This window comes from Diadema setosum, chromosome 11, assembly GCF_964275005.1.
Source record: "Diadema setosum chromosome 11, eeDiaSeto1, whole genome shotgun sequence".
NCBI classification, from domain to species: Eukaryota; Metazoa; Echinodermata; class Echinoidea; order Diadematoida; family Diadematidae; genus Diadema; species Diadema setosum.
This window is the reverse complement of record NC_092695.1, coordinates 10,409,725-10,426,696: the sequence shown is the minus strand read 5'-3', so window position 1 is coordinate 10,426,696 and position 16,972 is coordinate 10,409,725. Positions and strand designations below refer to the sequence as shown.

The following is a 16,972-nucleotide window of genomic DNA, read 5'->3' as shown; positions in this document are numbered from 1 at the left end:
AAAGAGATCCTAATAAAAGTCATGGCCTGTCAATTTTATTAGGATTGGGTTTTTTTTTTGTTGTTGTTTTTTTTATATCTTAGCCATTTAAGGGCCAATTTTCATCAAATAAACGTTGAATCTTTCTTGCTTGAAATTACATGCTCTTTCATATTTCATAAGAGATCTCTCATCTCACCAAAAATGAATCCTCACCTCAACCAGTACTGTACAGTCCCTTTAAGTGTCTACATGTATCATGCCGTTGAACTTTCGATTGCATTGTGATCAAATTATGGACAGGTTGTGTAAAATACTTTCAAACAGGTTAGGAATGTGTCTGAATGGGTTAAAACATGATGCCATGCAGGGAATAATTTTCCTGGTATCGCATCGCAATTTGCTATGCACTTTTACACCAGTGCTACACAAACTATCTTTTGTGTAGCAGTTTTCTTCCATAGAAATGTACAGGATACCATGTGAAATATTGTTCATCAGCTGAAATTGCTAATCAAATTTGAGTTGGAAAATTATTCCCTGCCATGCCTGTGTAGTTTGATATGAGTTTATATGAGTTGATTTCATCATGGGCCCTGGGGAATGGCCATGGGATGGGCTACCCAAAACCTTGTTTTGCGTTCTGTCAACATGATGTGTAAAATATGTTCTGTTTTGTTTTTTATTTGTCATTTGTTCTGTGCCTGTTTTAGTAGATTTCATTTTCTCCATGCCCATGTTCCTTTACTTTTTAATGATTAAAGTGCAATATACCTGTATATGATTTGATTTCAAGGGAATATTCTATTTTAACAAGCCTCAGGTGCTGGCTTTCTCTTATTTGTACCTGATACATTTTGTAAACATTTGTACAGTTGGTATTCCTATATCCAAATGATTGTTATTACTGAATAAATCTATGAATCAAATTGAATGGAATTGAATTGGATTGTATTAATCCATCAGCATTCAAGTAGGTCATGTGTGATAATAATGTGACTGGTTAATTTGGCTGGGGATGATTTAAAGTAGTTCAACATTTGATTTGTCTTAAAGGTTTTTCAAGCACAATCTGTCTCCACAATCTATAGCCTGCTTTATTTAAATATTTGGTACACATTTAATTAGAATGTCCAAAGCGTTCAGCAGGTACAAGATATAATCATGTAAATATTGGTAAAAGTTCAATCTTCTGCTCATTCTCTTTTACAGATTTCTCACCGATCAGATACTCCTCTTCTGGCTAGTGTAGACAGCTTATCCCGTTGAGATGGCGGACAAGCTGACCAGGATAGCCATTGTCAACAGTGACAAGTGCAAACCGAAGAAATGTCGTCAGGAGTGCCGCAAGTCATGTCCTGTAGTCAGGATGGGTGAGTAGTCTTGCAGTGATGGAAATTAATATTGATGTGTAGTGTGCATGAGACAATGTGATTAAAAAGAGAAATGTTTCATGGATGGCAGCAGTCTATCCCTTTTCCCATTCATGTGAGTCCTATCAGGCAGGTAAACAATTTAGTGGCCCGCACATACCTGCATTGTATGATGTGTTTCTGTGGCAAGATTAAACGGGGCAGTTTATTAGCAAATGCTTAGCAAGTGCAAGTTTCATATTATGATGCATTTAACTGCAAGAACAAATCCTTGAATGAGCTCAACTATTAAAGAAGTTTAGTTTGGACTGGGTGAAAGATTTAAGGCATTATTATGATAACCATGCTGATTATAGTTTGCTGAACAATTTTAGTGATAGATGAAAACATACTACTGTAATAGAACATTGACTTTACATTGTAAATTTCAGTAGCCAAGGTCATGTATAGGTTTAACAACCCCCAGATTATGGTAATGTTGTTTTCTCATGGTGATAACATAATAAGTGTAATTCTTTTGCAGTACCAGGTGCTTAAATGTATTTGTTCAGCGAAAAGTTGTTACCAACACAAAGCATATTTTTGGGACTATTACAGCATTTTCTTTTCCATGCAAAGTTATCCTTAAGGTATGATTTAATATTGCTTGATGCCCTTAATACAAAGTTCTGTATAAAGTTGTACAAAGTTCTGTATAACAGGTCCTATACCAGGGGCTGTTATTTTTGCCATGTTTCTGTCCAAACTGAATGTATTTTTCCCCTCCGGCAAACCAAAGTTGGTATATCATTATTTAGAAGGCAATATGTGATGTTCAGTGCATTTTTACCAAGTCCTTGAAATAACCCTCAAAAACAGTATAAATATAACAATTTTTATTCACTCTTTAAATGTGACCTTTTCTCCAATGTATCAACCAGGCAAACTGTGCATTGAGGTGGTTCCTACCAGTAAGATAGCCTTCATCTCAGAAGAGCTCTGCATTGGATGTGGTATCTGTGTCAAGGTAGGAAATAAATACAGTATGTAGAACCTGTGCTGTACTTTAACACTTCTCTGCATTATCAGAAAAGGGTTGTGTAAGCCATGAACTGTAGGAACTTTAGGTCTGAGATCAAGGAATGGTTCTCATAATAAACTTTATTACGAAATGTAGTTTTGTAAATCTTCATTTGTGATGTATGGCATATGTTGCTAATTTTAAATACTTTGTAAATTTGCCACTCAAGAGTATAAAGTAAGTGGTTTTTACATGTTTCTAGTAGGTGTAGAATTGTATTTCTTCTTATTCGAACCTAAAGAAACACTCATGGAATGTTTGTAGTCAATAATTCAAGAATTCTGAGAATTATAGTGGGAGTACATATAGCTCCATTTCAAGTGATTTGTGTGGTTGCCAGCAAATTTACCATGTAGCACATCCCTGAAATTTCCTGGGAAAACAACTTTACCCAATATTACAGTGATTGAATGTCACCTTTTCTCTGTTCAAAAACATGATAGTGTTAACATATGCTGTAGCACTTTTGAAAGCGTGGCTTTCTGTTCATTTGAATTTCATTATCATTAAATTTCAGTACCATATATGAATTTGTGTCCCCTTTTCTGTTGCATTTTTTTTTTTCAATCTCCCTACGTTCTATTTGTTTGTTTTTTGTTTGTTTGTTGTTGTTGTTGTTTTTGTTTTTTTTTGGGGGGGGGTCTCTTTCCTCTCTTTTCCCTCAATGAGAAAAGAGAGAGAGAGAAATATGCATTATGTAATCTAAGTATTTCAAGTATGTTCAGTCAGCATGTGAAAAGTGTTAAAGATGCACAATGTTTGTTTCCTTGCATTTATTCTGCTTCTCAAGTCAAAATAATAGAATAACATTTGTTGCAAAGAGTTCAGCAAAACAAAGCAAATTACAAAAGAACAAAAGAAAATTATAATCTCATGTAATACTAAAGCATAGTATTAGTAATAGTAATATTGAAATATTGTAGCATTGTATTATGAAATGTCATACAAGCCTTTGTAAACGATAAAGAATTTCGTGAAATTTCATGAAAAAGTGCATGAACACTGAGAACAAGAATATTAATCAGAGGAGTGAAATTTGAGACGTGAATTTTTCTTCAGTTTGTCTCCCACTACCTACAAATGAAATTTGTAAGATCACAATTACTGATCTGTAATTTTAACATGAAAATTTTTGTTCTCCCTTGCCCCAGAAATGTCCATTTGAGGCCATCCACATCATTAACCTGCCCAGTAATCTTGAGAAGGACACCACACATCGCTACAATGCAAACTCCTTCAAGCTACACAGGTAACTTGAGTGTGTTACCCTGTACAGGCAGTCATCTCTGTCGTACAGTAACTATTAATATCTTGAATAAAGTCAAGTCAATGATGTAGGCGTGCAGCAGAGTGGTAGTTGGAGATTTCATATATTTGCAATTTTATGTCTCATTTTTAGTCCATGTGCTTGTAATTATCAGAATGATAAAAAGAGCAGATTTTTACACTTAAACAAGAATATCAGTAGCAACGACATTTTTTTTTAAATTATTATTATTTTTTTAGGGGCAATAATTAGTTTGGGGATTTTGATGTCACTCATCCCAATTGCTATTTCGTATTTGATTGTTAATAAATCAAAATTGTAAGCATTGTAACACAGTGTCATACACTACCAAGGAAAGGTCTAGCATGTAATACATGTTTTTATCGCAAGATCTGATTTTTTGTTTTTTAAATGAAAGTGAATCCAGTAAATGTACATTAAGATACAAGGAGCATGAGTGGTATGTTGGATGTGATAAAGACAGCAATTTGTAGCATTATTTTACAAGCTAACCTATATCATGAATGTGTCATTTGTTGTCACTTGTTTGATGTCACAGAAACAACAGAAAAAATTATCTTTATGGAGGTTTCTCAAAAGTTTCCAATCAATTAACTCAGATGTAAAATCTAAAAAATGAACAAAGAGCAAAATCTTTCCTTTCCTTCATTTTCTGAACAGGCTACCGATGCCACGGCCTGGTGAAGTTCTGGGACTGGTGGGCACAAATGGTATTGGAAAGTCGACGGCCCTCAAAATTCTTGCTGGAAAGCTGAAGCCAAATCTTGGGAAGTTTGACGTAAGAATTGATGTCATCTCATCCTGTCATCTCATCTTATTTTCTTTTGAGGAAAATGATACAGTGCATTTATGTTGTTATCTTGATACAGGAGTTGCTTTATGTGTTGTCTAGTTGTTGTCAATTAGGAGCTTGCTGCTCTTTAAAAATTGTCAATGCATGAGTGCTGAAATGATTTTTTTTTTTAATAAGATGGCCAGTAACCATGGTTCTTTCATGTAGTAATCAGTAATCTGATATGAATTCATTTGTGTGATTGTGTATATGTTAGACTCATTTATTCAGGGAGACTATTAGTAAAGGAACATAGTCATGCAATCTGAAAGATCACAGATTTTTGTTTGTGTGTGTGTAAATATTTAGAGGAGGATATGTTGTCAGTAGTAATTAGTTAATAGTAATAGTAATAGTAATTTGTACATTTACAGAATGCAGACCAGCTCCACAGACTTCAGACATGATTGAGTTCAATGACTGATTTATCCATATATGTATTCATGACTCAATATGCAGATTGGTTGATTTTGTTTTTTCTGCTGGATCACCTATTAATTGTTATTTTTGTTGCACTTGTTGCATATTTTTTTACCCTGCCCTGTTGATCCAGGACCCACCGGACTGGCAGCAGATCCTTGTGTACTTCAGAGGATCGGAGTTGCAGAATTACTTCACCAAGATTCTTGAAGATGACCTCAAAGCCATCATCAAGCCGCAGTACGTCGACCAGATCCCAAAAGCTGTCAAGGTAGTAACCCAAATGAACTGTTTTCCATTTTAGATAGACTTATTTATCAGCCTTGGCAGAAATACTCTCAGTATAATGCCACTTGCTCTTTTTCTTCTGCATGTATGCTGACCGAAAATACACACATGGTGTAAATGACCTGTAGTTGTTTTTTTTCTTCCAGCTACGAAGATATTGCAGATGTGCAGTTTTTCAAATATCAAAGATGTGGTGGCTCAATTAACCAAAAAAAATAAAAAAATAAAAAAATAAAAGAAAAAAGTCCTAAAATGATGACTGAGCTGTGTATAGTGATGGTCAAATTGATAAAAAAAAACCCAGCAACAACAACACTCTATAACATTCAAAATTTTTGATGATCTTGCTGTCACTGACTAGACATGCTTTGGCAAATATCACCATGTTTACAAGTAAACTGTTTCCCAAATGGTTCACTGTAACGCTGCTGTCTATGAGAAAGATTTGATATGATGTAGCCAATCTCTGGCAAAGTTTCATGTGTTTTGAAACATATTAAAAATTGATTTTTAATTGCAACTTCCTCTCTGCTTCATTTTTGCACAGTATCAGAGACACTGCTGCGATGTACACAAAACTTTTCAGCTCATTTTCTTTCTTATTTTTTTACTGTAAATGGTGATGATATGCAAACATTTTGGATGGAGGCATTGCTGTTTTAACCTCTCCTTTCAAAGTTGAAATTTGTGTTAAGTATTTGTAATTCTATGGACTATTTATGTCATTATCTTTTTTATTAATTAGGGATCAGTACAATCACTCCTAGATAGAAAGAATGAGACGGACAGACTAGAAGAGATGTGTGAAAGATTAGGTGAGTACTTGCAAGTAGCCATCTTTGTTTTTTTATGCCTTGTATAGGAAATATGAATTTCCTTCATTTTTCTCTCCTTCCTGTGATATATTTTTGTACCTTTCTGTTACTCTCTTCCTGTACCGGGCAATTTGTGATTTATTTTCATGCTAAAAGTCACACAAGAAGTGATGTAAGATGACAGGAAGTAAAAACACACATGAAATATTGCAAGGGATACTCTTTTGGCAAGGTAGAAAACCAGGCTGTGTTTCACTCGAGTGTTAAGATGAGTAATTCCCAGAAGATTGGGCTGATTTGTTAACATTGATAATTTCAGATTGATTTATTTGTGGTGCAATAGATAGGAAATTTTTTCACATACAAATTCATATTGCATTACAAAGGTTGCTTTATAGGCTGTACACTATTTACTAATGATATTATCACTACCACGTTATTGAATCGTTTTGCTGATTTATACTAAGAATGTACTGCTGCTATTTGTTTCAACATTTTGGTGTTAGCTTTGAATATGTGCTGTCAATGCAATGTGTGCTGATCATCATCTAATTCCTACAATTCCATTGCATGCAGTCTCAGAATATTGAACATGACAAGCTCCAATTTATATGTGCAAGTGCCTCACCTTTACTATACTCAAAGAATATAAATCTGTTTCAATTTGTATTTTTGTTTGTGAAAGATCTGACAAAACTCAGGGACAGGAATGTTGACCAGCTGTCAGGAGGGGAGCTCCAGAGGTTTGCCTGTGCAATCGTCTGCATCCAGAGAGCTGATATGTGAGTCGTGTTCTGATTTCGGAGGCCTCTGTGTCTCACCATTTATCAGACGCCACAAGTGATAAGACTCACTTTGGCTATCTATGATATCAGCTTTATGCAAATCCATGTGATGTCATATGAGCTCTAAGCTATTGCAGATTTTTCCTTCTAGGGAAAAAAAAGTAAATGTTTCATCCCTCTCTGTCGCTCCAGAGTAATGGAGTTTGGTCATTCCTTTGTTTTTCTTCCATAACACACTCTTCACCATTATATACAATCATTGATGGCCATTTTGTGTTCGAAATAAAGTAAATATTTTAGACTCACCAAGTCAATGGAATGTAATTTCAGTAATTACAGATATGTTGGGGGCCCTTCCCCCTAATCTCTGCAAATTTCAAATAGTTCTATTTCCAGAACCCAAATTATTACAGCAAAATCATAATGTGTCTAAATAACATGAGGAGTACAGAATGTAAGTGCACATCACGTGATGAAATTGTGAATAATAAGTCAAATCATGCATTTACTGGTTCATTGTACAGCTACATGTTTGATGAGCCTTCCAGTTATCTCGATGTCAAGCAGCGTCTCAAAGCAGCCCTGGCCATCAGGTCGCTTATACAGGCGGACAAGTGAGTTTATACCTTTCCTTTTATATTTGTCATCAATCTCATGTTTCAAGATGCTCAAACTTGATGATACAAAAGGGCAATGCCACTCCCTGGTCAAGTTGAATTGAACCCTTTGTATGCTTTGAGTGTCAAATGACACAGAAGACCTCATAGCATTGTACGCACTGTCCAAAGTCCCTACACAGAAAGGATTAATGAATGGTGTTGATTAAGATTAATGGAGTTGATTAAAGTTGACATTGATATTATTTTGATTAATATCAAACAAATGAAAAATTTCATCAAAATGGGACATAGAATAAGACAGTTTTGAAAGTTCAAAGTTCCGCATATATATCTCCATAGAATGATGTTGGTCAAAACCATATAGGCTCATGTGGGGAGTATCCCACTAACATAGAATGATATTGGTCAAAACCGTATATGCTCATGTGGTGAGTATCCCACTAAGTTTGTTTGTTAAAGATTCCCTAAGAATAATGTGTTTGGTCAGTGAATAACTATAGCCCCACACCTTGGGGTGCTGTATTCAAAGTGTCATTAAGTAATGGATCAAATTAAATATCATTGCTCAGGAGCGTACTTGCTACATGTAGTGTGACAGAGGGGGGAAAAAATGGACAATAAAGTTGTAGAGCAATTCCCCTTTACTTAATTTTCAGGACAGTGTCGATTATATGACATTTGATCAAAATTATCTCTGGATGCTGAGTGTGTATGTGATGAAGCATTCACCAAATCTAACTTTTGACATTGGACTGACTGAAAATTGTACACACACAAACAAAAGAAAAGCAAAAAAGAATCATAGCCACTAAATTTCTTCTCATCAGGTACATCATTGTTGTGGAGCACGACTTGAGCGTCCTAGACTACCTCTCAGATTTCATCTGCTGTCTGTACGGAGTGCCGGGGGCATATGGTGTTGTCACCCTTCCATTCAGCGTCAGGGAAGGTGAGTGAAGGGTTCAGGGATCAAAATGTTGATCTCAGGGTGCACTGTGGACAGTAGCTGCCTATGCAGCAATAGTCCCTTAATAGTGTGCAGGTGGATGCCAGCTTTTGCCAAGTAGATGGGTGACCTGGGATGTTTGCAGGGCATCATCACAGCGTTGGAGTGATATTGAAGTAATGGAATAATATTTCGTGTATATTGCATATATGTTTGTCTAAATAAATGTCTTGTTCAATAACTGTAAAAGTGAAATTTTTGTGTTGGTAATTTTTCATGCTCGGCCGGATAAGATTGATTTTACATGTGTTTAATTCTGCAGAATCAAGGTATTCAAGGTCCATAGTATTATGGACTTATAACAAGCAAAAAATTGTGTCCTCGTATTTTCGTGCTACTTTCATGTAGTGTGAAATGCAAAAAAAAAAAATTATTTTTTCTTACTGTAGTTGCTAACTAGACATTCCTTTCATCAAGTGGCTTATTATTGTCACATCCTGTGCAGGCATCAACATCTTCCTGGACGGCTTCGTGCCGACAGAGAACCTGAGGTTCCGGGAGACGTCGCTGGTCTTCAAGGTATCGGAGAATGCGGAGGAGGAGGAGATCAAGAGAATGTTCCAGAAGAGATATCCCAAGATGAGCAAAACGTTAGGTGAGGATGGTGGCTCTGGGCCAGAAGACACCTGAAAGACCCTTGCATATATTCCCTAATTGATAAGCCGTATTCTTCCAGTTGTAGCAGCAGACTGATCAGTAGCAAGCGCGTGGTTGTTGGCAGTCCATTACAATTTTTGATGCAGATGTTATTTCTCGTGAGTCCATTATCAACTGCAAAAGTCTGATATCTGGTTTAGCCCACTAGAAAAGAGAAAGAAATAAGGAACATGATGAGATGCCATATTGTTTTGTTTCTTTGTGCATTTGACAATAACTCACTTGACACTCCTATTTCACTCAGTTGTTATAAAATCCTTGTAATCGTAAACATCAGTACTAATAATCATTACTTTTTACAAGTATGCTATGTATTGTTGATTTTTTTTTTTTTTTTTTTTTTTATATGTATTCTTTGTTTACATAAAGACAAATTCCACCTGGAGATTGATCAGGGAGATTTCACAGACTCAGAGATCATCGTCATGCTGGGAGAGAATGGTACAGGCAAAACCACTTTCATCCGTATGATGGCTGGTATGCTGAAACCAAATGAAGAGGGAGGTATGTACTCGTTTCAGAATTTATCCATTTTGTGCTTCATTTGTCATTATTGAATACTATTCAGTATTGATTGTTTAGACAAGTCTATCGATAGAATTGATCTCTCTTTTTTGGAGAAAAAAAAAACTTATAAACAAAAATGAGTGAAATGCGGATGTAAAATGCATATGAGATATTCTGTGCAATGACTATGCTCCAAAGTTTACTTTAGATAGTTCTGATGAGACATTACTGTTCTCATTTGTGAATCATCAGAGTGCTGCAAATGATGTTTAAAGATCTAATACACCATGGCTGTATGCGAGGATTTTTTCTGAGGGGTCAGGGGATGGGGGCGAGGCAAGAATATGTTCCAATATTTGCAGGATACACGCTCCTGTAGAGCATCTCAGCATTCAGAAAGGAGCTGAATAGAAGGGGTAAAATGGGGGGGGGGTCAAAGACTTTACCAACTGTCTAAGTACAGTTTGATCTATTTCAGTTGTTCTTTTCCTTTGCTGGCCCTGCTCAGTGAGATATAAAATGCATTCCCAGCAATGCATTTAAACTGCTGTAAAACACAATATTTTTCGCAACATCAAATTTTCGCTATTGGAGCTGGCGGCCTATTTCGCGGCATAAAATTTTCGCGAGTTGCCTCTAACATTCAATGCATATAGTGTAGACAAGAACTTTTGCGGGCATTTTAATTTCACAAATCTTGGCCCTCGTGAAATTCACAAAATTGAAATGCGCACGAACATTCCTCGTTTTACAGTATGTGTTTGTTTGTTTTTTGTCTTGATGTATTGCCAACAGTGGAAGTGCCGCAGCTCAACATCAGCTACAAGCCACAGAAGATCAGCCCCAAATCCCAGGGCACGGTGCGGCAGCTGCTCCACGCCAAGATCAGGGACTCCTACATCCACCCCCAGTTCATCAGTGACGTCATTAAACCTCTCCAGATTGAGAACATCTATGACCAAGAGGTTAGGTGGCAACAATATTGTCCAGTTTTTTTTTCATTTGTTGAATTGTTTTTGTTTGCAAAATTTTTGAAATCACGTTATTGCAAAATTAACAATTTGCTGCACAAGCATGCCATGTGTCGTACCTACTGACAATTAGTGTCTGCTCTTGTGGGAGAGCATTAATGTGGCTGTGATTTGTGGATATCAGGAAGTTATGACCTCTGTCTTATCAAGCAGATTCTGACTACTGGCCTATGTAGTTGATTTAAAACTGGATTTATTGAAGTTGGTTTTAACATGTGGCATTTCAGTTCAATAAATTTTTCTTTCTGGGGTTATTAATAGTCATCAAATTTCTGCAATAACATAGAGGTACTGAAAAAAGTGATGTATTTCTTAACAAAATTTAGCAGTTTTTATCTTCTCCTAAGATATGATAGTGTGATATTAAAATTAAAGATATTTTTGCTGCATTTCATTTATCATGCTTGATGCATGTAGTATTTCCTCTCTTTGACCCCATAATATGATTTTTTTTTCCTGTTTGCTGTGCATCATTATGTCGATTCATTTACAGATATTGGCAGCTGTGTGAGAATACTTCATGTCACTATTCCAACTCTGTAATGTTTATTGTTACCTCCATCTAATGCAACAGTGTTTTGCTTTCTGATCCCATCTGCCTCACAGGTACAGAACCTGTCTGGTGGTGAGTTGCAGAGAGTCGCCCTGACCCTGTGTCTGGGCAAGCCAGCTGATGTGTACCTCATTGACGAACCCTCCGCCTATCTGGACTCAGAGCAACGTCTGGTGGCTGCCAAGGTTATCAAGAGGTCAGTTTTTACGTTTGCAGGGATGACATTTGAAGGTTTTCCAGCAGGAACACAATCAGAAGATTACGATGTATGCCTTTTTGTAAAATTTTAACTGACAAGTCCTTCCGTATATTTCAGAACTGGCCCATATGTTCTTTGATCTTTGCTATTACATGTAAGTTTTCGAGTAGGGCAATCATTAACAAGCATGTCATGGAATTTTGTAACAATGAAATGAAAGCACAGACCCATCAATCAAAATTCAGTGTCAGTGCCTGCTGCCCTCGTGTTTTTAGTCAGTGTTATCCTCACTGTAACATCTGTGTGAGTTTTTCAAGACAAGTCATGCAGTGTCAGTGATTGAGTCAAACCAAAAGGATTCAAAACTTGTGCATAGTGTAAAAGTGGAGCGCACAGAACTGAAAAATGAATGAAAAATTACTGTTTATTAACCACTCTGTTTTTTTATTTTGTGTGTTTATGAATACAGGTTTATTCTGCATGCCAAGAAGACGGGCTTCGTTGTCGAGCACGACTTCATCATGGCAACCTACCTCGCAGACAGAGTCATCGTCTTTGACGGAACACCATCCATTTTGACCAGGGCAAACTCGTAAGATTTCCTGCCCAAATTTTATAGATACACAAGACAGTTATTCACCTGTCTTTGCCATAGACTTTGTACTGCAATGGCACCCAAACATCAGGAGACTTAGCCACTATGCCACTTGTACATATTTACTGCTGCTACTGTGTAATTACTTGTGAACCCTGTGTGCAAATGTAGCTGCAGTTTGAAAAGGAGCAACTAGGGGTTATAAAATTTGGACCTTGCATATCTAACAAGGATTTGAATGAAGAGTTGGGGCATGTCACTGCACTTGATGTATCACGCCAGCCAAATCGCAATCTCCAAAGAGTTGATCGTGTATTGTTTCACATTCAACAAAAGTGAGTAACTTCAAACCGCAATAGATTTGCTGGAACAGAAACAAAAAAATAATTTCACGTACAACAAGCAAAAAAAAAATTAGTTGTTTGTTATTTACACACTAATTTCATTTCACGCACAATTTGCGAAGTACATCATATGCAGAAAATATTCACCGTTTTCATTCATTGTCCCCACAGGCCGCAGACTTTGCTGTATGGCATGAACAAGTTCCTGAAGTCGCTGGACATCACCTTCCGTCGCGACCCCAACAACTTCCGGCCGCGCATCAACAAGCTGAATTCGGTCAAGGACTGTGACCAGAAGAAGACTGGAAACTTCTTCTTCCTGGAGGACTAGGCAGCCAAGGCTCTCCGCATCATTTGCGTCTCTCCTATATGGACATGTCAACATCCACTGTCATGCACTTTGTTGTTTAGAACTGTAGCCTATTTCTGAACTACCGTACTTATTCTTCTTGTTCAGACATGAAGAAATAGGAAACAATGTGATTTTGTCAGAGTCGTCCGTGTATGTTACACACGTCCAGTCAAGTTGAGGCACAAATATCTCTATCTCATTCAAAACCAGTCTGCCTAGCTTTGTATCAGTGAACATCATGTGTATGGAAATCTCTTCCAGAAAAACAAATGTCATGAGCAAGATGTTATTTTAGGCTTATTTTTTTTTTTTTTTTAATGAGAATGTGGGGGCTTTTTTGGACTCACTTTCGAGGAAATGCAACAGGAAATCAAAAGTATAGGCCCAAAGGCCACTGTGAATTGCACTATGCTGTTTCTGTATTGAATATGTCAAATGTTGTATACCTTGTGTATAAATGATGGTAAAACCATCCATATTTAACCTTATTCTGACTGCTTGTTGAACAAAAAAACAGTTCAGAGGGTAGTCACATGGTATCCATATTGGTGCAGCACTGTTCACATGTGGTATACAATTTTCCTTATTGTGGCTCTTGTGGTTGCCAGTTGACAATCTTAAAAGGAAAATGTGATTATCAAAATCTTTAAGGCCTCAAAAGCAGTGGTGCACATATTCCATGCATCATGACATTGTCCCCAAAGATTTAGTTCAAATGCTATTTCAAAATTGTCATTTTGACTTTTTACTTCCTCCAGAAAGTTTTTGAACATTTTCTTAAAAATTTTTCAAACTCATCATTCTTAGACATTTTGATTCTAAGTTGTAATGAATGAAATCCTCTGAACTTCAGGAATGCCTTATTCTGATTTCCTTAGGAAATGGGGAAAATGTGAATCCCCTGTACAAGTAATGGAATATTGCTTAACCGATAGGAGAGAATTATCAGATTTCATGAATTTGAGAAAGAAGAATGTCACTAGTCTTTGGTGATACTCTGCGAATGTACCCTGTTCTAAATATTTGTCACATGGAGTAAACTACATTGATACAGTGATGGATGGTACTTCTATAGGCAATGAGAGTACCAAAGTGTGATCTTGTAGCCATTCATCGCCATGAAAACTGGTTCTAAACAACCTCACATAGCCCGAATATCTGTGAACACAACAGTTGTTGACCATACATGTACCAGCTGTTCCAATCTACTGTCCGAAGCCTTGTGCGAGGATGTCTTGTTTGGAACCAGCACTGAGCTATAACATAAGACTTTAACATCATCACTTCTGTACCCAGGTACTTTATTTCAGATCTATGCAGGGAACAAACACGCGTTTCCAATTCAACTGTAGGCCATGAAACCAACACTTCAAAAATGACAGGAAAAATCTGCAGTGAATGTCTCTCCCTTCACTTAAGACATTACCCTTTCCCATTTTCCAGTTTGTCATGCAGCAGATTATTATTCTTATATCCCAATGAAATTGTCAAAAAAAGAGTAAATTATCACAGGCATTTGTGTTTGGTGTTTTGTTACGTTTTGTGTGATGACTTCTGCTTGTGTGCTAGACACATTGAGGTTTTGTGAGTTTATTTTAGTCACTTTGCTGTCTTTTGGATTCATTCTTGTGTACAATTGAGTAAGGACTTGTCAAATTCGTCACAAATTTTGCCATGTAATGTCAAATCAAATCCTGATAGAGTGAAGTGGATGATTTTCCAGTGGCTGCAAGAGTTCTTAAACTCACATGTAAATGACCAACTAATGCCTAATGTTCATCACCATGTGTGTTAGATAGTGATGGGGTACAGCCACCACTTTTTAGTCCAGACTTGGATGAACAAGAGCACCTCCTCATGTGATAATTTCATACATTTAAAAAAAAAAAAAAAAAAGATGAAGAGTTATAATAATATATATGAATACAATACATACTCAAAAAATGCTTTACAGACAAATTATATTCTATTCAGGGCCAAACAATGATTGCCATGGTAACCATGTCTGTGATATTCCAGCAGGTTACAAGTTGTACCCCACCCAGCCCCTCTGTCATCTGAGCCGATGAGAGAATTTTGAACTCTTGACCTTTAAACTGACTCTTCCTATTCTGCTGGTTTGTCATACACTTGTTGATAACAAATAAGCAGGATTGCTATGCACATGTTGAGCATATTGGACGTTTCAACAGAATATGATAAATATGTAATATCTTGAATTTTCCTTTCTTTCTCTGTCCCCCACTTGGCATTTACTTTTATGTGGCATGTTGGTCCGAAGATTGATTCCATGTTTCACTCATTCCGTACTTGTACATTGGAACCCTTTTATAAGAAAAAAGGAGAAAAAAAAAATATGAACCCATTTTATGTTGATCTGGATGTGAAGTACACAAAGGCATTGTGATAGGCGAAAGCAAAGTATGTAGTGGAGTACCCGCATATATAAATAAGATTTATCGCGAGGATCTCGTCGCTACATTGGAGGCAAGGTGTACGAGTGTGTAACAAAGGGGAATGCCTTGTTAGCTCACCCATAGTCATGGATACAAATTACCAGATATCTATTTATGTTCGTAACTGCTTTGGAAGGGCAGTCTTGTTGAAGAAGAATTTCACGTGGATAGTGTTACATAGTGTGCATGGCATTATATTTTACTTCTGTGGTAGAGCATAAATTCATTGGAAGAAAAAAAAAGCTACTGTATGTATAACCTGTTATAAGCCAGTGACAATGTATACTGGTGATTATCTGTTTCTTTTTAATTTCAGGAATATTTTATGCATTTGCCTTGGCAAACTTGAAACGTCCAAGTGCGTATGGATTTTTCTTCTTAGTTATCAACGGGCATTTTCACTTCAAGTCTCATGTGAAGTGTTTATGGTTACAGTAGTGGAAGAAGTGCACATACAATAACAACATGAGACCTTAATTTTTTTTTTTTAATGATTGTTGATAAAAGTAGCGGTGTTGCGGTCCAAGGACTCGATTCATAAACTGTATGAAGTCCATGTCTCTGCATGTAACTGCCACATTAATGGTAAATACAAGTGTGTATAAAAAGAGAGCGTGAAATCTGAAAGAGTGCATACACAAAACATGTACTAGGTACTATTTTTCAATTTTTGTGTCTTTGTAACTACAGTATAGTCATCAAGAGGGGATTCTCATCCTGATTAAAATGTGTGCATGCAATGGCTAACAATGATTTGCTGTAGGTGCCATTATTGTGTTTTCAGTTTTCAATAACGTCAATTGAATTCAATATTGGTCTTTATTACTGTACGAGCTGAAATTTTCGCGTACAGATATTTTCGCGAATTGCTACTTGGAGGACATTTTCGCGTGTTGTTAATTTCGCGGTTTCGAGGGTCTAACTGAACTTACTTAGTTGCGCGTTGTTATTTTCGCGGTTCAAAGGCGATTCGCGAGATTCGCGAAAATAAAACCACCGCGAAAATTTCAGCTCTTACAGTATATACAGTGCACTCTCATTATTGCGAAGTTGTCGAGACTGGTGGTTTTCTTTGGTTATATCAAAATTTCATCATAACCAAACAGTAAAGTATAGAAAATATGAAGATGATAATTTTGGGACCTAAATTCCTACTTTGTTTGTTTTAACAAGAATTTTGTTATAACTGTGTTCATTACAACGAGAGTGCACTGTACTGTGTGTGATCCCAAGAGAAGCAGCTTAACTGCACTCTGCTCTATTTCAGCGTAATAAGTGCAAACTTACAAAAAAAGGAAAATGAATGTTACTGTCAGATGTACATTGTACATATGACAGTAACATGAGCGGAATAGATTTTTATTATTTTTTTAATTATTTTTTTTTGGGGGGGGGGTAGGAGGGGGCTTTATAACAATGTTTTTGGAAATACTTTGGAGTACAAAGACACTACAAAAAAGCCCATAAATATGCACACCATTTATCGTAACTGAGCTAGGATGCATGATTTTGAAACTTACCATGTGGATCATACAAAACATGTACATGTATGTACAACATGCACAAGAATGTGCACACACATATCCAGACACATAATGGTACACGTACTAGTATGTGTTCAAATTTGCACACAGACACACAAGCACATCTTCAATCTTGTTCACTCAAAGCTACTGTAAAGGTGGAGACTTTAGCGCATTTAACATAACATGAAACTTGTGCAAAAATAAAAGAATGCCATTTTTTTTTTGCTTCTTCTAATCCTGTAACATTATTCTGTTTTGATTCCACAGAATTCTTAAATGCCCAAGC

The 16,972-nt window shown here is 36.6% G+C and overlaps 1 protein-coding gene across 1 annotated transcript in view; it reads left to right on the top strand.

Annotated features, from left to right (window-relative positions):
• The window catches only part of LOC140235166 (ATP-binding cassette sub-family E member 1-like), a 17,261-nt gene extending 1,190 nt beyond the window's left edge, over positions 1-16,071 (top strand). Inside the window, exons 2-16 of the mRNA XM_072315201.1 lie at positions 1,192-1,352; positions 2,273-2,358; positions 3,564-3,661; positions 4,361-4,478; positions 5,086-5,223; positions 5,986-6,055; positions 6,741-6,837; positions 7,365-7,454; positions 8,288-8,409; positions 8,912-9,061; positions 9,493-9,627; positions 10,426-10,595; positions 11,268-11,410; positions 11,883-12,005; positions 12,524-16,071. Coding sequence (XP_072171302.1) covers positions 1,250-1,352; positions 2,273-2,358; positions 3,564-3,661; positions 4,361-4,478; positions 5,086-5,223; positions 5,986-6,055; positions 6,741-6,837; positions 7,365-7,454; positions 8,288-8,409; positions 8,912-9,061; positions 9,493-9,627; positions 10,426-10,595; positions 11,268-11,410; positions 11,883-12,005; positions 12,524-12,683 — 1,803 coding nt within the window. The 5' untranslated portion in view covers positions 1,192-1,249 and the 3' untranslated portion in view covers positions 12,684-16,071. The remainder of the gene's footprint in view (positions 1-1,191; positions 1,353-2,272; positions 2,359-3,563; positions 3,662-4,360; positions 4,479-5,085; positions 5,224-5,985; positions 6,056-6,740; positions 6,838-7,364; positions 7,455-8,287; positions 8,410-8,911; positions 9,062-9,492; positions 9,628-10,425; positions 10,596-11,267; positions 11,411-11,882; positions 12,006-12,523) is intronic.
• The last annotated feature ends 901 nt before the right edge of the window (positions 16,072-16,972 follow it).